The sequence below is a fragment of the Pezoporus occidentalis genome, unplaced genomic scaffold (assembly GCF_034315485.1).
Source record: "Pezoporus occidentalis ecotype Australia unplaced genomic scaffold, CSIRO_AGI_Poc_V1 ctg21, whole genome shotgun sequence".
NCBI classification, from domain to species: Eukaryota; Metazoa; Chordata; class Aves; order Psittaciformes; family Psittacidae; genus Pezoporus; species Pezoporus occidentalis.
This window is the reverse complement of record NW_026913964.1, coordinates 1,967,697-1,989,503: the sequence shown is the minus strand read 5'-3', so window position 1 is coordinate 1,989,503 and position 21,807 is coordinate 1,967,697. Positions and strand designations below refer to the sequence as shown.

Sequence of the window (21,807 nt, the reverse complement as noted above, 5' to 3'; positions counted from 1 at the left end):
TGAAACATAAAACTAGGGATCTGGCTATCTGATTTTCCTTAATGTCAGTCATGTCAGTTTTAATGTCTTAATGTCAGTTCTCTTATTTGTGAGGCAAGCTTCATCTGTTGCAGGCTCTTCTCCATCTTTGCCATAATGATGGCAAAACAGGTTCTGTATTTAAAGACACACTGGTTCCTTCTGTAGCCTCCTTTTTTCTGTTTCTTTCAGTGTTCGGCATTTCATCCTCTTGGGCTTTTTTTAGAGTTTGACCAAATGCGTCCAATGATCCAAGGTAAATTTTTAATATATCACCAGCAAAGCTTATGCCTGTTGCAGGGGGCAGGCCTGGCAAATGGCAAGCTATCCCTCAATGTCAGTTGGCCCCCCATGTTATTCTGTCTATTTTGCACAATCAGAGAAGCAGCAAGTAAGAATTTTAGGGTAGGGGAGGGAGTATTTCTGTTTCTCTGTGGCAGCAGAGAGATGATATTGGCATAAAATATGTGTCTTTAGTCAACATTAAAATACAGGCTCAAATGCAGAGAAGAGCCTTTCCAAAAGTGTCAGGGACTAAAAAAGCCTAACTCAGCCTTCCTTAGAGTATTAAAAGAAAGGGAAGAAAAGGTTGAAAGATTATTTTTTATAATCTGAGTATCTCTACAGGGACTAAAGCTCTGCAAGTTCTTTAGTCTAACAGGGAAGAGCATGATTAGCTGAATATAAACAAACGTGACCAAAATTTCTTTAAAGTGAGGGCAATTCTAAGGCAGAATAAAGTCATGAGGGAGGTGACAGATTCCCTTTCTCTAAGGCTTTCATCTTAGGCCTGATACCTTTCAGAAGGACTTGCTTTGGTCAAACCCGAGTTAGGGTCCAAAGAGTAATTTGATTTACATTCTGAGTGCATGATATACGGGAAATCAGATTAGAGTACCCTGCCGCCTTCAGTCTGAATCTGGATATATGAGGGAAAACCTCTTGCATTTGCTCAGTGTCTTCAAAACTTTACTTATTTATGCTGAAAAGCTGTCTGCGGCTTTGCAATTAACATCCATATTAGCTTTTTGGGAGGAGCATGGGGAGAAACGAGAGAGATCTGCATTTAAAATACTACACAGAGCTGTGCTAAATTGCACACTTTATACTTGGCACACACAACAACAAGCTAGTAGCAGCAAAGTGTGGTTGTACAACTTCGATTGCTGCAGGCCATGTAAGTAAAACCTGCTAAGACATTTTTTTTTATTGGGCATGCTTAAAGCAACCTTGTAATCCCTTATAGGTCTTGTCTTGTTTAAGCCAGTTCAAAGCTATTGACTTTAATTGAGTTACTCTTGCTTTACAAGAATGTAAATGAGATGAGAACTTCCCTTCCTTGTGGCCCTGGTTTATATTACAGCAAAATAGGCAAGTAGACTTCATTTAGACTTTTGAAACAGAAAATCTCTGGTAAAATTCATTCTTAAGTTTATGTAATAACTCCAAGGCACATCATGTTACTTGTAATTGAGGGAGCGCTTGTAGGAAATTGGTTTATTAAGCAGTGTTTGGTATCCTTTTTGAAAAAGCACGTAGCTGAAATCATTCATATATAAATCCTATATAGTAAGAGCGGCACTTTTTAAAATTTAGACTTTGCTTTGGTACATTTTAGTCTGTTTTCTAATTCAGGCATATTCATATGACCCTTTGGGAAAATATTGCAATGTGTGCATCATCTTTCTTACGTGCACTTGTAGCTGCCTTCTGGTTTTTCCCATCCCTAAACTCTTTCAGTGAGCTCCTGTCTTCAGTGGCACAGTGCAGGGTCTCTCTGCCTGGCTTTGCAGACAGGAGCTGAAGCACCAGAAGTTTAAGGAGCAGAGTTTTTAAGCATTTCCTTATATATCTCAGTAACATGTTGCATGAGAGCTTTGGTGAGGTTTGCCACGGACTCTTCACTAGGGACTGTAGTGATAGGACAAGGGGTAATGGGTTAAAATTTAAACAGGGGAAGTTTAGATTGGATATAAGGAGGAAGTTCTTTACTGTGAGGGTGGTGAGGCACTGGAATGGGTTGCCCAGGGAAGTTGTGAATGCTCCATCCCTGGCAGTGTTCAAGACCAGGTTGGACAGAGCCTTGGGTGACATGGTTTAGTGTGAGGTGTCCCTGCCCATGGCAGGGGGGTTGGAACTTGATGATCTTAAGGTCCTTTCCAACCCTAACTATTCTATGATTCTATATGGAGCTTAAACTACCAAAGACCAAAGGGGATCCCAGCCTGGGTTTCCCTGATCTGAGGAACTCTCTTTGGCCCCTGCCAATTAAAAATGAATTTTAGTTGCCAAAATGTGTGCACTATGGCTTGCTACGTTATCAGCAAAAATATTACTGCCTTATGGAATTTAGGGTTAAAAGGGTAGCTTACAACAGCCACCCTTATCGTGTAACACAGCAGCTGCATCCCTTCATTTTAAGTTGCCAATTATTCCCAATGTAATAGCCCTGAAAAGTACTTCAGAACATTGCCCCCAAGGTTCCCTTTCATGCTCTAGTTGAGAAGTTTGAAGCAGGCAAGCACAGCTCAGCACATCTCCAGGGTGTTCTGAACCCAAGCTGTATTTTAATAAAGATTGACACTTTCAAACAGTGCAGGGAAATTAATGCCCAACTCCTATTGCATTTCAGTTGACGTTGGGTATCAACTTTTCTTTGTGCTCCTATGGAAATTCTAGCCTAATTAAAGATATGGGAGAGTTCATGTAAGAGTAGGATCTTTGAACAGTCAATGAGGAGTGAAGGGAGGTGATTTTTAAACCTCCTAAATGATTTATCTCACAATCTTCAGAGAAGTTGCATTCAGAGTAATATAGGAGAGGAAGAAACTGGGACTGTAATAGGAAGATAAGTTTTAAGCATAGAGGAATTATGCATTCTCCATAATGAATTTGGACTGTGTAGTACTCTTTTGTTTAGTCTGAAGACAGCTCAATTTTTGTTGGCTTCTTAATTCCTTGGCTACAGGAAAGGAGGAATAATAAAACAAATACAGGATCCTTTTGCAGTTCCATTAGAGTAATCCTCTTTGATTCAAGCCATGCTCCACCATTACAGCCTTTAACTTTAGAATAGACAACCACAAAGAACAAGGAAGGGAGCGTAAGAAGTGGAAGCAGACCAAGAACAATTCTGAATTTTACCTTATTTTGTTAAACTCATCATTTTCCACCACTCCGTGCAGGCTCCTTGGTGAACATAATCAATGCCATCATAGGCATTGACTGGTAGGGTCAGTCCTGTCATTTCTTTAGCTTTGCTGTCATCCATTCTTCAGTCAGCAACAGCACCAAGCAAGGTATACATCCTTGCAAAATATTTTCAAGTTGTAGAAACTTACTTAACTCCTGTATACATCCTGACCTCAAGCATACCTTGTGTGTCAGCAGTGGAAGCTGGGCTTACATTTTTTTTCTACTCTGTTACTTCTTGCAGCTTCTTGTGCATCAGTGTTCTTCCATCCTGGAATAGCTCCCTCTGGTTTATAGTCTCGTCAGTCCTGTTAGGCAATGTCAGGCTGGTCTTTCCTCCTCCTGTCTCCACTGCTATTGCTGCTACATAAAGTCTGTATTACAAAATAATAGGTTTTCTAAAGATCTTCATACAGTTGATCATCAACTGGGTACTTCAGAGATTGCTACCTTGCTTTCTGTCAAAGCAGCGTTCTGTATTAGGATTTTCTGTCACTGCAATAGTACTCTGGGTCCATGCAGCCAGTGCAGTCGAATGCAGTGAGGCTGCAAGTGTTCATAGAGCAAAGGATCAGCTTTGGCAGGAATGGACTTCAGTTTGCTTAGTAAAATTTGATGGGACATCTTACACAATTCAATGGAGGATAATGTGATTGCACACTGTACATGGTTCTATGTGTGAGTGATGTCTGACATTTGCTGCTCTTGTATACTTTACCCTATATCCCTCCCCTTCTTCCATGCTCCTTCCCACCAAGTTAACTCCTCCTTTCTTGAAAGGGCCCTCAGGGGCTGGAAGGCATTATGGACTGCATACAAAGTGCATATTCAAGCTGTCTATTTGATATTTTGGCATATTCTTCTCTCTCTGCTCTGGAATTCAGTGCAGCTGCGAAAGTGCATGTCCTTGTTTTTCATAGCCTCTTTGCTTTCTGCCTGTACCTGAGTTATAGCAGATGATATGAGAGTGTTCTGTGGGAGTATGGAAAACTTTCCTACTAGAAAATAGTAATGTTAGAAATAACAGTATTTTAACCCGCAAATTTCCAAGCAAGCCACCTAAGAAATAAGTATTCTGCTATGAGGGAGTTGATAGCATATTATACAGGAGGAGAAGCAAAAGCCTACTTAGACAAGACTATATATTTGATGCCAGCAAATTTGAGAAAGCTGAGAGAGTAGCTTCCCTGTCAGGCTGTTAATGACAGCCCATGCTTCATTGTTGCACTGTGGGTGGGCTTGTGCTGCATAATAGAGCTAAATTTGCTGGCTTATGTACAGAAGCAATCCAGCAATAGCAGGTTAGATTTGGAAAATCAACTTGCACAGAGCTCTTCAATTCCCCAGCACTCATTCTTTAGGATTGATTGTTCTGCCATAGAGTGCTAAAGAGGAACTCTCAGGAAGAAAAGTAAGTACAGCTATAATGTCATCAACACAAGAAGACTAAGGTGGCTGTCTGCATTTTAGTAATGTTTGTCTTTACTTGGTCTTACAAAGCTGCTACAGCACTGGATTGAGAGACTGGAATTCAGTGGATTTTTGTGTAACTGGTGTTAGAGAAAGAGATGATGTTTTGCTGGGAGTTGAGAATGTACAGTTTTGTTCTTTCTTGGTTTTTCTGATTTCTTTATGGTCTGAGTAGAGAGGCAGCCCAACAAATGAGGTTGCATCTGAGAGCCGATTTCTTTCTCTTGCAACAGCAATGGAGAGGTAACAGAGGGGAAATTCCTCTGGGAATACTCCTGCAAAGTCTGTGCTTGCAGGACAATTAGAGCCCCTAGATTTATTTCAGCTGAGCTAGCAGGTATGGTTGTTGTCATGGCACATCATCAAAGCTAGGTGGCTTAGCACCTAGCTAATGTTACTGTGACATTGCATCAGTTCGTGTTTCATGTACAGTGCAAAAGCATATTGTGTGGGCAGCCATCAAAGTCAAGATAGTTAGATACGGTGTTGTAACTTCAGCCTTCTTTATTGTGTCGTGTAATTTCACAAGCCAGGGGACATGGCTGCACTGAGATGATGTGTATCTTTCCTGTGCTGGGATTCTGGATGATGACCAGAAGGGCAGGCAACCAACTCAGGAACTGCAGTCCTGCTAAGCCAGCCAAAGGAAGTGGTAAAAATGCAGAAATGGCTGCATCTTCCTTCCTCCTACAATCACAGCAGTTAAACTAATTCCATTTAGCTCCATGAGGATGTTGCAGTTTTCAGCATGAGCTCTCAGCATGTTTGTAATGGCAAAGATTGACATATCGTCACCTCATGAGTCAATGTATTTGTATTAGCCTGTGGATTACCCTGATTTTCTTTATGGAAGTGCTGAAGAGAGCTATACTGCCTCTCTTGGTATCTCATAAGAGCTCCTCTTTGGTGTGTACATGAAAAAGAGGCACTTCTAAGTCCTGCTTCTGAGTGTCTCTTCAGGAAGTATTAAGAAGCTTGTGTTCCTGTGCGTTGTCTTTCTGCTGTTGATTCTAAGATGCTCTGCTATATTCTCCATTTCTGCCTCTCCAGTTCCTGTTGGCCTTCAGGAAACAAAGGACAGACCAAGGTGTGGATGAGGTGAATCTTGCATGCAAATGCTCAGGATTTATTCCTCTATCTCAGCAAAAGCAGAATATTGTCCCTTGCAATACAGAACTTCCCTGTGGCTGTTGGAAGCATGCTAGTCTTTGAATGATAGCCAGCTCATTTCCAAAAGGGAGAGAAGCCAATGGCTGTGTTCATAAATGTCATAAAAACAAGCAACGGGATGTGTTTTTATTCTCTCCTGTCATCGTGGTCTTTGCATACAGTTTCAAGGATCTGAAGATTCCGGGCACTCCCTTAGCTTTCTTAGGAGAGTTTTGCAATTTCTGCTTGTCCATAGGTGGGCTCCAAGGGACTTGCCTTGTATTTTGGCTTCCAAAACTAAGCCAGACTTATTCCTAACCTCTTCTTCCTCCCTCACAGTGTTTCTCCCACTGTGCATTGCCCAGAGGCTGTGACTAAATACCAGGCTGCTTCTCAACCAAGAATTAAATGATGGAGATAGCTTCAAGTAAAATATTGGTGAAAATGTTGTGCAATTTATTTGCCTCTCCCTACTGTGTGTGTTTATTGTGAAGACCCAGATGTCTCTGGGTAGGGGCTACCTTTCTAAATTGCATCCTCATTTGTAAAAGCTATATGAGAAGGTTAATGGGGATCTCTGTTCTCCACCTAAGCTCCAGTGCTTGCTTGCTTTCTTGCTTTTTCGGGTTGCAGACTCCCCTTCACTAGTGATTTAGTTTACCATGGTGGTAAGGTGGGGCTTTTATTTTTCAGACTCCATAGCTACATTTTAGAGGCAAAACTAGTCATACTGGAACATCAGCAAGAATTTTCTCCCTTCTAGTTCTGAACAAAGACATTTTCAGTGACCATTTAAACATCTATCCTACCAGTTTCTGAAACAAAGTCAGTGACAGTGTGAAAGTGCTTTTTTTTTTAAGGTACTTGGGTTCTTATTTCTCCATCAGCTAGAATGCCCCCAACTCACACCAGAATCTGGCTGCCTGCAGCATGCAACTGTCCTTCTCTCCTAGCTGGGGAAGGAATTTAGGCAGCATATGGAGAAGTCTTCTGGAATAAGTCAGAGCAACCAGTGCCAGTGTAGCATGTCTGACTGCCTATCCACTAATTCCAATGCACTGAAATGCTTTACTCTTCGGAGGAGACAGGCTCGAGTCTCAGTTTCATTTCAGCATCATTTCAGCGTTCTCTCTTGGCACACTCACCACATGGACAACAGACACAATAGCTTAGTGCAGTTCTAAAAAAATTCTGCTTTAGAAAGAGTTTCTTCCCTGGTTCTTGGTATCACTGAGGGATAACCCCTTTCCCACTGCTGCTGCAGAGCACAAGTCACCACTTAAATTATATGACATAACAGTGTCTGTTCAGTGATGGCTTGATATTGAATGGCAACATTCTCTATCCATGCATCTTCAGCTGTTGCTTTTCCTCCTTCTCCTCCTCTTCTCCTCTCTGATACTATCTATTGTTGTCTAGAGTAAGAAAATGCAAGCCAAATATGTCAAATTTGTAATATCATGACGAGTAAGAAATGAAGCAAACTGAAGCTGGCAGTTCCATAGTATTACTTTTAAAGGATTTGTGGTTCTTGTCTGCTGTGGAATTCTTGTGTATAAATCAACCATGTGAAAAGCATTAAATATGCTCAAAATACAGCACAGGAGTTCAGATCATATAAATAGATACAGCAAAATGTTGCATCTTGCCAAGGACGTTTTCAAATATTGAATGTGGCTTGCATAAAATAAATTTGTTCCCTTTCTGAAGTTTAGAAATGGAAGTTTCTGTGTTGCTATCACAGAAACTACCATGACAGCAGACACTCATGGCTGTTCTGCTGGTGACTTGAATGGGAGCCCAAGGGTCAAAAGGATCATGGAGATTGCCTCTTGCCCTCTAAAGGGGATCCTTCTGGGATTAGGCAGTTTCAGCAACTAGGGTGAGGAGAACCAGAGCTACTGAGGGTATCCGTCTCCAGGAATCTCTTGGCTCCAATTGTCAATGCTGAAGGACATTTTTAGAATAAGTTAATCTCAAAAGAGCCTAACTAAAAGGAGGAGATTGTAGTACCTACGTATTTTGCCTGCTCTAAATATGGCACAGCGTGTGTCTGACTCTGCGAGCAGCTCTGGCTCCTGAGCATGTGCTTGACAGTGTTGGTGAAAGCACCCGCTTGTCGGGGGCCTGTGCTTCCTCTGTTCCAGGTTCTCCGAGCCAGACCCCAGCCACACACTGGAGGAGCGAGTGGTACACTGGTACTTCAGTCAGCTGGACAACAACAGCAGCAATGACATCAACAAGCGGGAGCTGAAGCCTTTTAAGCGTTATGTGAAGAAGAAAGCCAAGCCCAAGAAATGTGCCCGACGTTTCACTGACTACTGTGACCTCAACAAGGACAAGTCAATCTCACTTCAGGAACTGAAAGGGTGCTTAGGAGTCAGCAAGGAAGGAGGTGAGTGCCTTTCCTTCCCCATTGCATGTGAACAAAAGACTGACCTGGAGTTACAGCAAACTCAGGAGCTGTTTTTCTCCTACATGATTCAAAATTGCCCCAGTTTGTGTGAGAAAATAAGTGGAATTAATACCCTGCCATGTACACGTAGTTAGTTATTTGTGTTAAGGCTCTGTCTTACGTCCCTTACCACAGACCTTTGTGCTAACCTCTAGACAGAAACAGGGCAAAAAGATGAGCCTTGCCCAGAATCCTACTCGTACTGTAAGAAGTCCTTGGAAACTGTAGTTCAGATCAGGTCCCTTCTGAGTAATACACTGGTAACAATATTCTGTTGTCTCAAACTACGTAGGTTGAATGATGTATGAGCCAGCACAGACCCAGTCATTCTCCAGAGACCCTGCTGACTAGCAGAAATAATATTCATTTTCATTGCTAAATCCAGCACACAGGAAGGTGGATGATGCAGAGGGAACAACTCAGAAAGCAAGCACATGGCTATACTGTTGCCCTATTTCACAGTTAAATTACATTTTAAGATTGGGGTATAAAATAGGGCATATTAATAACATGTTTTCCCTTCTGTTTAGTGCCCGAGCAGCCAGCCCACCCTTCCTTCCTTTTCTTCCACTTTATTCTTCACCTCATCTTCTGTTGGGACCTAACCAAACCGATATTTTTAGAAATTTTATGAATTTAAACTGTTCAACCCAAATTCAATAATTATCAGTCATTCTTGACTGTAGACAGACTTGCTTGGCAGGAGAAGGCAAACAGGGAGATTCCAAAGGACTAATTTCCTGTGCAGGTGTTTTGGCTGGATGGAGAGCTCTTGTTGTAACTGTTGTGCCAGTTGGGAAGGGTGGGTAGCTTTCTTTCTCCAGGCGTAACCTTACCTTAGTTCTTACTTCAGGTTTAACATGAGTGGAAAGGGAATCAGCGCATTTGGGTGTTGGGAAGTTGCCTTTTCTAGGTGCTTTGCGAGCACCTTAGTTATCATAATATGCCTATTGCGTTACTTGTCAGCTGTGAGAAGCATTCAGCTTCCCTAGCTCAGTGGAAGTTTTTTCCTTGTCATTGGTACCTTGCTGAGGAATGACATATCAAAATAGCAACCGTGTTCCTTAATTTTATTACTTTCCCAATAAGATGAATACGCCAAATGAGTTTTATTGCTATTTGGCCTGGAATAAGGCTTTCTGGAATCTGCTGGCTTGGCCAACCACGTGTTCAAAGTGTAGTTTATGGAAGGTAAAAAAAATGAGGGTGAGGATGAAAACGTGAATCTTTGAGCCTATGTGAAGGGCAAGGAAAGCAGTGAGACAATGTGAGTTCCTGATTGCCCAACTATTTGTTGAGAGCACAGCTTGACCTTTCATGGTTTATTCTCTTGCATGAGGACAGGACTGTGGGCAAAAAGGAGCTCTGACCTTATACTAGGTACAGCTCCACATACATACTGAAGGCCTGAGGGGCCTTGAGGATCAAAGATAAATGGCCAAGTTATTTGGAAGGAGGACTGAACAGGGCTAAAGGATATTGAGGGCTAAAAAGCAGTGGAGGAGGCAGAGCAGGGAGCAGGTACTAACATGTAGAAAAGAACTGAGGGAGGTTCTTAGCGGTTCAGTAAGCAAGTTTGTAAATGGATGTTTTTTAAGAAGGCATGAATTTGTGAGGTGGTAGATGACATGTTGGCTCTGCTTTCTAGTCACAAGAAACTAAGAAATAACCAGTAGCTTACCCTTTCTCCAGCTTTCCCTTATCCTCATCATTGGTGTATTTAGTCAATCAACTAGTCCATGCATTTGCTGTCTGTTTCTTTCTCTGTATCATGGCCTCCAAACATCTGCTGGGGCTGAGGTCACTGGGGGTGCAAGCCAAGAGCTAGTTAGGAACCTTTTTGATGACATACTTTCACTTGTAAACTGCCAGCCAGATGAAACCAAAACTTCTCATGGAAAGGTTTCTATTTCAACAAAAGCTTTGTTGGAAAGTTTTTTCTTGTCTGGATTGGATGAGGAAGGGTTGGAGGGAGACAAGGAAAATCATCATTTCCCCTTGATATACTTCATTTCAAATGAACTTGCCTCAGATGTTCCAAATGCTGGTTGGGTATCCAGCAGCGTAAGGACTAAAATGAAATGGGTTATCATTCCAGGTGAGTGTGCCTCCTGCCAGGCAAACTGAACACTTGTAATGATTTTGAAAAGAATACAAATTTTATGGGGTTTGGGATGCTGAGGAAAATAAACTCTAATTCTTCTGCCTTTGTGGTTTGGGTCTTGTTCTTGGTGTTGGGTTTTTTGGTTTGGTTTTTCGTTTTTTTTTGGGGGGGGGGGGTTGCCATCTTCATCCAAACGTGGAAAAAATGTTGTGTGAAGGAAGCACAGGGCATAGATAAATCAGCACTGTTATATGCCTCTTGAGCACTAGATGGTCTAAATAAGTAAGATTTATGTGGAAGGATTCAGTTGGAATATTCATAAGGACCAACCTGAATCTGAGCTCTTTCCAACTTAGGATCAAACCTGTCTGAGAAGCATAGTTCTGTCTGTCTTCCCCTTCTCAGCATGTTCTCTGATGCCTGTGGTAACCTAATACGTGATGCTGCCAGCCAGTGATTCTTCAATCAGGAAAATAGTTACCCAGTCTGCCAGCAATGCTTCCTCTTTGCCATCCTTATGATGACCCAGAAACTTACTGGGAAATCTGCTAGGTCTGGTGGCCAATTTGCACAGCTCTTGCCCATCTGCTTAAACCAGATGTGTTTCTCTCAGAGGTAACTCAGATGGAAAAATGCCATTCCTGGATCTCAGAATGGAGTAGCCACATACAGCCAGCTGCTTGAGGACTTGCAGAAGCCTGCCAATGGTTTCTTAAATTGTGGAAGAACAGAAGTGGGGAGCTTGTAGCTTGGAGTACACCTGAAACAGTCTTTGCCATCATTTGATCTAGAATTGTCTGTTTGAGGAATTGTGGAAGGAAAATAGACTGATTTACATCCTGTTTAAAGTTAGTATTCATCAGTGCAGTCTGCACAGCCTGAGTTAAGGGGGGAGCAGCCATCTGTGATCTAAGAGCAAATTTAGCTCTCTGCATTAGTCAAAAGGCAGGGTCCTTGAGAAGAGGTAGACATGCATTTTAAAGCTTTGCTGGAACGTTACTGGACCCAAGATTAATTGGAGTTCAGAGATCTTGGAGAGGAGGACTGCAGATCAGAGCAAGGCTTATACTGGTTGTGCTGGCTGCAAAATGCTGGAGCTGAGTTTTGCCTCTATATTCTTCCAAATTCAGAAGACAAAGTCAGCATTTTGTGCCTGCCCAAAGACGAGCTAAGGGATTAAACCGCAAAGAAATGTCCCTCCACCAGCTGACAGAAAGTTTCCTTCTGCCAGTTCAGATCCCGTGATTGCTTTGCCATCCAAGAGCTTGTCAGATGGTAGGTGTTGGGTGCGCTTCACAGGCCGTGAGGACTTCTGGAACCTAGACACGTTCTGTGCCAACAGCCAGCTACCAAGAGTACAGTCCAGAAACAGGATAAAAATGTCTTAATTAAAAAGAGAGAGAGTGTGTGCATGTGTAATTAAACAGCATGTCACTTTCTACTGGAGCTGAGCAAATACTACAGAAAGAAGGAAAAATAATGGACAATCTAACCAACAGATTTAATTCAGTGATGTTTGGGACCCTTCTTACTGATATTTGGAGAAGTAACTGATTCTCTGCATGCTTGGGAGGCTTCTGGGAATGAAGATGCTCCACATCACTGCTGTGTGAGCAGCTGTGTGGTAGCAGGTAGCAAGGAGTAGTCACCTGCGAAAGGCCTCTGGACTGATGATGGTAGAAAGCTGACAGTAGTGTAAGAGGCTATAAGAAAACTGTAACCAGGTAATAACTGAGTTAATAAAAAGGAAATTCATAGGGCATCTAATATATGTGTGTGTATATACATATATATAAAAAATATATCTAACCTAGTAGATTAGAATGTAAACGAGCTCCACTGATTCAGTGCCTGGTTTTGTTTGCTTTGTTCAGATATCCCCCTTTGGAGCTCAGTAGAGGGGCTATAGTTTCTCACCCTTAATCTTGAGGGAAGTTACTGATGGTTATTATGAATCAGGACATCTTTATTGTGTTGAGCACACAAGGTAAGGCTTGTGGTAACATGTTCCTCCCCCATCAAAGGTTAAAGCTTTACTTGGTAAGTCTGATTGTTTCTACCTAGAAGAAGCTGCCAGGATTTCCCTGGGGCTCTTCCTTTTGAAAGACACCTGGCCTAATCCAGCATGGCTAGAATTGTTACCTAAAATAGCATACTTGTGAGGCTGAGCAAATACTTTGCATTATAAAACATTCTCAATGATGGAATGTTACTCTGTAATTCCCAAGGGCTTCCCAGGTATATGTTAATAACCAATTGTCACTATCTGCTATGTTCCTTCCTGTCTTTCATGTCAACGTTATGCTTGGTGTAGTGTTGTTTTTGAGGGGTTTTGATTTCCGTAAGTATACATCCTGGCGTGTGTTTTATTGAAGGCAGCTGGCTGAAGGCAATACTCTGCCTTTGGAACGAGAGGTGATGAGCTTCAGGGTAGTTTCCCAGCATGGATGTATGGTGCCACAGCAAGCACAGAGCCCTATGAAGCTGCCCAGGCTGGAGTATCCCTGCCATTTTGAGGATGCTCCCTACCTTTTGTATCAATTTACCTGGAGCTCCCCACCTCTTTCTGAAGACAAATAGGTCTTATTCACAGCAACACACTGTAGGCTTAGGTGCACTGAGTGCAAAACGTGGGTTTTTGGATGTCTTCTTGTGTACCTGGCTGTGCTCCGCCCCCGGCCCTTGGGGCAGCCTGGCCAGAGGGTACCATGGCTCATAACTGCCTGGAGTTTTATTGCCAGCTCCCTGGGAGAGTGCCAATTAGCTCCAGAGGAGTCTGCCTCTTGGCAGCAAACCTCTGCTTTTTATACACGGGTACAGAAATAAGTGAACAATGGTTCCTCTGATCTCACCAGGGCAGATGGCCGATCTGAGGTTGGCGTGTGGGGACCTTGAGATAACTCACCATGTTTATACAGTTTCTTTTATTAACAGTCTCTAAAGCCAACAGGTTATGCTTTGCAACCCACTTCAAACTTAGCCACTGCCACCTTTCTTTCCCCCTTTCTTTCCTTTCCCAGTGGTTCTGTTTCTGTCCTGCTCTCCAGCTTCCTGTCCCCCAAGGCTTCCCCAGTCCCATCCCTGCTCTCTGAGCTCATCTTGCTCTTGCACAGAGCAAAGTGTGTTCTCGCTGCCAGCGTGCAAAGTACTTAATGTGCAAAGAAAGCTGTGCAATCAGGTCAGATGCACATATACAAATCAAAGGTAGGCTGGGTTGGAGTAGAGAGTGGCAACAGGCTTACTGCTTCTGGCAGGGAGCAGGAGCTCCCATTTCTAGCTAACCCCTCATCTGAAATCAGACCAAGCAGCTAGCAGGAAATGTGACATGCTTTCTAGACCTTCTGTGATTCCCTAGGTGATGTCTACTACATGCTGTCTGTACCCTGCACATGGTAGGAACAGGTTTACTGTTGAGGTGAGAGCCCTTGTTGTGAGCTCCATCTGGTGTCTCATGATGCAGTCACAGCTCTGCACTGCCCCTGCCCTTCTTCCAGGTATGAGTTCAGGTCTTTGATTTTAGGCACCTGTTTGATTGTTTGGTCCAAGGTAAAGATCTAGTAAATTTGGGCTACCTATATTGCCTGCACCTTCACTCTCTTCTGGCTTCCCCCTTTCTACATGACATTTTGCTTGCTGTTAGCAAAAACTGTTTTGAGAAACTTCATGGCACTACTTGCACTCTTCCTTTCTTCTTCTTCCTCCTTCCACAGTTTAGTTTAACCTTGTAATTGTTACTTCTTGCCCACACCAAACCTCTGGATTTCATGGTGGTCAACTACTACAACACCAGGTATTTAACGTCTTTCATCTCAAGCACGTTAGTCTGACACTTGCATGAGTCTTAAGCAGTGCTGGTAGGACTTGCTGTGTGCATGCTCAGAGGAGCTCCTTTGAGCCTGCCCTCTGGCAGCAGACAGTGGGGAGGCTCCTTTGTCATGCCACGGCATTTATTGCCTTTAATGTGGTTCTTGGATTTTGCAGGTAGCCTGAGCAGTTTCCCCAGTGGAAAAAGACAAGGCCTTAACCCTTTCAGTGAGTATCTTGTCAAAATGTTTCCTTTTTTTCTGTGGTAACCATGTGTCCCAAAGTTCATTCTCCCCTGCGCTCCTATGTTCACGAAGACCAATATAGAAACAGCTGGAAGACGTTGTTCGCAAGAGGTGTGAATGTACTAACACACAGCTGCTGCATCATCTCAAAGTCCAGCACTTTAGTGTCTTTAGCCAGGGTACTTTGATAAGGAATTAGAATGGGATACTGCAGCTATTGGATCAGCACTCTCTTTCCCTATTCTCACTGCTTCTAGCGAGCAATGATTTAGGTAACATTTTTGTTTATATTACTCCATGGACAAGTTCCCATGAAGACTCTTCTCTGTCCCTGTGAAGGTGTCTCCTCTGTATTTTGTGGCAGTGAATCACACCCTTTCATCAGGCTTTATTTGATTTGTTTTGCTTTTAGACCTGCTGCCTCATGGTTTCATTGGGTGCTTCTCATTTTGGACTGTGAGAAATAGTGGGCTGTTCTCCCCTGCCTATCTTTCTCCTGCCACTTGCTGTTCTGTAGCCTCCAACATATGTCTAGTTAGACTCCTTTTCATGTTGAGGTCTTCCCATACCTCTTGATATTCTCCTTACTTTTCTGGGTACCTTATCTGTTCATAATGAGATGGGCTCAACCAAGAACTGAACATAAAGATCAGCTAAGCCTTATACAATAATGTAGTGATGCTTCCTAGTGTGTCTTTGGTTCTGATCATGAATTTCATTTTTGCCTGCTGCTAAAAGCTGAGCGGAGGCATTCAAATATTGCATAGGACAAGAAGTAACAGCCTCAAACTACAGCAGAGGGGATTTAGACTGAATACTAGGGAAAATTTCTTCACCAGAAGGGTAGTCAGGCATTGGAACAGGCTTCCCAGGGAAGTGGTGGAGTCACCATCCCTGAAAGTGTTCAGAAACCATATAGATGAGGCCCTCAGTGATATGCTTTAGTGGTGGTCTTGGCAGTCCTGGGGTAATGGTTGGACTTGATCATCTTAAAGGTCTTTTCCAACCTAGTTGATTCTATGATTCCGTGATTCTGTACTATGGCTGCAGCCTATTCCTTAGTCACTTAGTGTAGGACAGGTCATCCCTACTCCCCACTCACATACCATGTTGCATGTATAGACATTGAAGTCAATCTGCTGGTTTTATGAGCTGGTTATTGAGCAATGTGAGTGCCTTTTCCAGAGCTGTGCAGTCAATTTAAAATCTGGAATAATTTTGCATTTGACATCGTTCGGCCCCCATGGCAGGGCATGTCAATTAACACTGATCCCAGTGAGGCCTGTCTTTCTCCTTCCAAGAACCAAATCCATACTTCTGCCTTCTCTTCTACATGTTTTCACCTGTAATTAATTCACAGAGCTCTTGCTCTGATCCTGTAAGAGCTTTGACTCTTTAAGAACCTTTGATGAGGGGCTTAACAAAAGCCTCCTGAAGAAAAAAGCACGGGGATGTGCTGTCGTGGTTTAAGCCCTGTTGGCAAGCCAGCCACACAGTCTCTCTCTCACCCACCCCCCACCCCCACCTTTTTGCCCTCCCCCTGCTCCCAGAGGGAGAGGGATGGGGAGGAGAATAGAAAGAATGCAACTCCCACGGGTTGAGATAAGAACAGTTCCATAACTAAGGTATAACACAAATCACTGCTGCTACCACCAATAATAATAATGATAAAGGAAATAGCAAGGGAAGAGAGTACATCACCTCACCACCACCTGACCGATAACTCGCCCCCCTCAGCCCAACCAAGCACCGACCCATACCTCCTCCAACCCTGCAGTCCCAGCCCTTTCGGCTCACTCCCAGTTACATCCAAGGCATGACGTGCTGTGGTATGGAATACCTCTTTGGTCAGTTTGGGACAGGTGTCCTGTCTCTGCTTCCTCCTGGCTTCCCCTCCTCCCTGGCAGAGCATGAGGCTCACAAAGTCCTTGCTCAGTCTAAACATTTGAGCAGTAACTAAAAATATTGATGTTGTCAGCACTGTTCCCAGGCCGAAAGTCAAAAACACAGCACTGCACCAGCTACTAAGAAGGAGAAAAAATGACTGCTACTGCTGAACCCAGGACATGTGCATATCTGTCTGAAATGCCAAGCAGCACCCTTGCACCATTCACTGGGACGCTAATAGCTCAGCAGGTTCCTGGGACACCCAGCTCCAAGCATTCTGTATCTCCACCACAGATTCAGTATCTTGGTAGGCTTCAGAGTGCCCTGTGCAGGCAGGTCTCTAAGAACTATGGAGCAGGGAGAGCACTGCATTGTGCTGTTGCAGAGGTGGGAAGAGGTAATAGCCACCTGCTAGGGGTGGCTATGGCTCATGGAGGAGATAGTGGCTGGGCAGCCTGGCAGCAGCATCAGCTATGGCGGGTGGAAGAGCAGAGGGAGAGACATTGCACCAGTTGTTTTCCCAGACAGCATGCCCATGTCCAAGGCGGGGGAGGGAGAGGAAAGTTGTGGTTTATGTTTAAAAACAATTTGGTTCCTAGGCCTCCATGTGATTCTTTCAACACTCTTTTCAGCAAGGCTGTCTCACTAGCCCCTGGCTGTTTTCAGCCTCACAGCTTACTCTGGGATCTCAGCCTTCTGGGGTCACGGCTGCAGCAGAAGCTGTACTGCATCTTTATCAGTCAGGTGCCCCTTTGGTTTTAATTTGTCTTTTTCTCCTCACTTTCGCTGCTTCTGTTTTGTTCTTTTTTCCCTCCTTATCCACCCCACCTCTCAGTAGGTCGCCTGGTGTAGCAGCAGAAGACAGGAAGGGAAGGCAGGAGCCGACCCAAAGGAAACAAAGATCCAGCAATAGACGGACAGACACCTTGCTGCTTGCAAGCAAGCATGCAGCATCAGCAACATCCAGCGTAGCAGAAGTGGCACCCAGAACGTTTGCACTTTTTAATAATTGGTTTGGGTTTGTTTTTAATTGCTTTTCAATGCCATTATCTAATATTTTGGAGAGTGGGGGGAAGCAGAATCGTGTGTTTTTAAAATTGGAACAGCTACTGATGCCGTAAAATTGAGTTCACTGGGACTCAAAGAAAGAATTTTATATACTGTATATAAATATATATGTAAATTGTACAGTTGTCTTGTACAGGGGTTGGAGTCACTGTTCCGTTCCTTCCTTTGCTTTTGAAGGCTGTTAGGGTTAGAGGGAGACTTTGCATGTAATGGATTACAGTACTGCATTCATTTCTGCCACCAAACCATCATTCAGTTGCAAACCTTAACACCCACATGCAAAAAGGAGCAAGTATGTCAGCATGGCATGTGGTTACAGATGTGCATGAAGTGCCCAGGTACTAAGTGCTTCCTGGGAGCAGCTGAATCCTTCTTTTCTTACTGTAAAGCCCTGTGCAACTCACAAGCAATTGGGCTTTTGAGACAGCACAGATTTCGCCTAAGTACTGGTGTGCTGCTTAACATAGGGATAAAAAGGGGTTATATTAAGGACATACAAAAGTAGTTTCTGCACCTGGTGCAAGTTGGGCAGAAGTGAATTGCTAGTGCATTACTATCCAGGCTCAGAAGACATGCTCAGCAAGGATGTACCATGCCTTGGGGTTCTAACACTGTAGGAGGAAGTAGGAGCCATAGGCCTAGTAGAGTCAGTGGAGTGAAGTCTTGCATCTTCCTCTCTGTCAAAGTATTCATCTATATCTTGTACAACAATAAAAATATGCGAGGCCTGCTAAAAGCAGCATTAGCTTTCCTGTTGCTTTGCTGACAGTGCAGAAAGACACAATCATGCTGCTGGTCTCCAAGAGTCTGGTTTACTTAATGTTTCAATACTACAGCTTGGGCTATGCTCGTTAGTGAAGACCTGTCTGCAATGACTATCCTTGTCTTTGGTGGTTATGAATCCCAAGCTCCTCTCCTGCATAGTGGTGTGCCTGCCTAGCTTAGAATGTCCACTTCAGCCTGTGCACTGTTACCAGTGCCTCCCGAGTTATCACACCCCAGTGTCACAAAAATAGTGAAGACTTGGATTGAGGAGCCTGGTGTTCTGGGAAGCCACAGGGTCTATTTCAACTACCAGCAGTTTTTCCAAAGTAGTTTCTTACTTAATCTCAGATACAATTGTAAAGTCAGCAGTAAGACAGGGACACCGGTATTGGCAATCCTAGGTTTGGACAGAGTGTGATGGGCCACAGTGTTTTATTTTGTGCATTTCCAACCACTGGCAGCACTTGCCTGTTCATAAGAAATGTTCTGAGCAGCCTCCCGCTTCAGGCCTAGTGGTCCTTGTGCCTCTCATCTCTGTAATCAGAGATGATGACATGCCATGCTAATATGAGATCATACCAACAATTTCTTGTAATAGCATTGCATTACTGTAGAGAGACTGGGCTTGTTCCTTGAGGTTTTGTTGCTTTGGTAAAAGATGTTGTACCACAGCATCTTCACTCTGGCATGATATCGTGATGATAGCATGGCATAAATGCATCACAGCAGGAGTGTCCTGATGCAGTAAGTTAATGCCTTGTTGACAAACCAGGAAGTTTAAAAATCAGAAAAACTAAACAAAAAATCTTTCAATAAATAACTACTTAGTGATAACTCTTCATTTAGGAAGCAGATTTGAGCTAATTAAAGCATTTGGCATGGTTGAAAACACCTCTGGTAATCTCTGAAGTATATATCACAACAACAGACTATAAAGAAGTTATCTTCTTAGCAAGAGCAGATCCTGCTGCTGGATCTTCATGGTTTCTCGCATGCAATGTATGTGCTCTCTTGGCCTATAAGATCCTATCTTCTTGATTGCATCTTCTCCTTTTAAATGCCCAGGGCACATCTTTTGTTTGTTGAAATGATTTGGTTTATTGTATAGTTAGAAATACCAGTGTCACTCATTAATCCTATTGTAGGAATAAAGAATGAATCCAACTGTAAAACAAGCAATACAAAACCCTCTCCTTTTTTAATATGCTAGTTTGAAGAATTAAAAGCTGTGGCTGCTGGGTTGGTGTTTTTTTTTTTTGGTGGGTTTTTCTGTTTTGTTTGTTTTTTCTTTATGTATAGTTGCATCCATCAAAAACAGCCAGTTGGATGCCTATAGGAGTTCTGTCAGCCAGCCACTGGGGCAGGGCAATGCTCCACAGGAGTGCCAAGGGACTGCAGAGCTGCTAAAAGTCACTACATCTTTTCTTCTGGAAACGTCAGTAAACCAGCCATCCAACAGCCAACTCCCCTGCCTGTCACATAAATCCTTCTGCACACCTCCTTTATCTCACCCTTATGTCCTTCCCCTCCAAAAGCCTGTATTCACATGTAGTTTGCAATTAAAATTGCGTCAGTTCTTCAAGGAAGCCAAGCAAGGCATGGCTGTTGATGCCAGCTTTGGTACTGATGTGGATTCATGTTTCTATGCTCAGCTTTATGGATGGATTGAGGTCCAAGCGTTATAATGCTTTCCCCTTCACTTTCACCAAACAAGTCAAAGGCTCTGCTTGTACGCTGGCAAGCAAGACCCAACCAGCATGACTGTGGAATGTCCAGACAGAGGTTAGGTTATGTGTTCTGGGTTTGTTTATTGGAGGATCATGCAGACAATACTGTTCCTGATTCATACAACCTACCCTGTGAGCTTTCCAAACAGTCTGTACTCATCAGAAGAGAGCAGTGCCTCCACTCCCCACTTCCCTTGTTACTTTTATTGCCAGATGTTTGGCTGCCAGGCTAAACCTGTCCTTACCTATCAGTGGTAAGCATTCTTCTCTGCCTTGCATCAGTAGCATCCTACTGAAGGTGGGGCATGGGGAGTGTCAGCTTTGTGCCTGGAAGCAGACCCTGGGCATGTCTCTCCTCATCCTCGAAGTCCTCCTTGGCCTCTCCAGCTCTGCTTTGAATGACAGCTGAAAAACAGCTGGAATAGAGAAGAGAACCAGGGCTCCATAGTGCAAGTCATCTGTTCTTCCTGCCAGAAGCAAAAATCTTTCCTTTTTTGCTGATACACCAAGGACATGGTGTGTTGGATGGAACTGCGTTACGGTGGGATTCATCCATGTGAAGGCACTGCTTTCCATGGCCTGAGTTTATATTGGACTTACCCTGCCCCAGCACATTTCTGCCTATGGCATTGTTTGTTAGACTGAAAGGCATCTGTTTGATTTTGGTTTTGTAATAAAATAGATAACTTTTGCTCCAGTGTCTTGTGGTGGTTTCTTGTTGAATCCCGATTTCCAGAACTTCTCTATTCCACATGATATTGTGACCTACACAGTGCCAAAGGAGAGGGAAGGGCACTTTCCTGCTTGTAGAGTCATGTGTCAGTCTTTGGTTGGGATCTGAGTTCACGGGATGTTTCGCTCCTGTGTGTAAGCCTCCAGGATAAATTAAAACATGTCCCAGAGTACTGCTGTGTGGTGACAGCTCCCTGAATCTGCCCAGGCTGCTTAGAAAGGCTGTGAAGCTTCAGCAGGAGAGTAAGAGTTGACCTCAGAAGGTAGCACCCACAGCAAAGTGCGATCTCATAGCACAGTCTCCCTAAACCAGGGATTGAAGACAGGCACTGCACCTCACATCTCCTCATCCCCTTTCACAAGGGAGCCTTCATACTTTTGCAGGTCAGGCCTCACAAAATGGGAGCTTGAAACAGTATCTTCTAGCTGTTGTCCAAAACCTTTTAATCCTCACAGATGACAAATAACAAGCTATGCTGGGAAGCTGCTGCTATTGTAGAACATGCTTTTTTTTCTAGGCTATGGAGAGGTAACATTCATCAGAGGCTGCAGCACCAGGTCTGTGATGGAAAAGGCCATGAACTGTTCCCATCAAACAAATATGACCAGTTCTCTCATCGCTGTCTATGTCATTTCACTTGATCACATGTGAATCTTTTACAGTTAATAAGGAGCCAACTCATTTATTGCACATCAAAGGGAAGACAGTTGCAGTCCCAAAGGGAGGTTTTCTGCTTGTACAGTAGTCACAGGCTGGGTTGTTTGTAGATAGGCAGAAAGGGGCCTTAGTAGACTGTTGTCTTTAGATGCAAGTTCAACAATGAAAGCAGAAAATGCAGGGATGAGTGATAGCCAATGTGGATTTGTCAAGAATAAACTGTCAAATTGAGCTCATTTCCTTGTATTACCAAGGTAACAAGTTTTGGGGCTAAGGGAGAAGCAGTCATTGCCACCTCTGGAGTTCTGCAAGACTTAATTAAAAACAGGAAAAGAATATTAAAAAGAAAAACAAAACTAAAAGAAAGATTGTTTGGCTGTGCTTCCTTTTTCTGGAGTCAACATAAGGTAACTCTGAGAGCTCTTCACCCTTCCCCGATGGTGCAGTCATTCTGTAAGCAAGTCAAAAGAACTGCAGAGCTTGCTTCTGCTTCCGACAGTGATACTGCCAGAAGACTTTTCCTCCTCCCCCAC

At 43.4% G+C, this 21,807-nt stretch overlaps 1 protein-coding gene across 7 annotated transcripts in view; it reads left to right on the top strand.

Annotated features, from left to right (window-relative positions):
• Nucleotides 1-20,575, top strand: part of SMOC1 (SPARC related modular calcium binding 1) — a 138,608-nt gene extending 118,033 nt beyond the window's left edge. For 3 of the 7 annotated variants that reach the window (XM_062619179.1, XM_062619177.1, XM_062619180.1), the window contains exons 11-13: nt 7,977-8,224; nt 14,370-14,420; nt 17,160-19,395. In XM_062619179.1, coding sequence (XP_062475163.1) covers nt 7,977-8,224; nt 14,370-14,420; nt 17,160-17,176 — 316 coding nt within the window. In that variant the 3' untranslated portion in view covers nt 17,177-19,395. Of the gene's footprint in view, nt 1-7,976; nt 8,225-14,369; nt 14,421-17,159; nt 19,396-20,169 lie in introns of those variants that run through there. The other 4 variants (XM_062619178.1, XM_062619183.1, XM_062619182.1 and 1 more) reach the window with 4 other exon arrangements.
• The last annotated feature ends 1,232 nt before the right edge of the window (nt 20,576-21,807 follow it).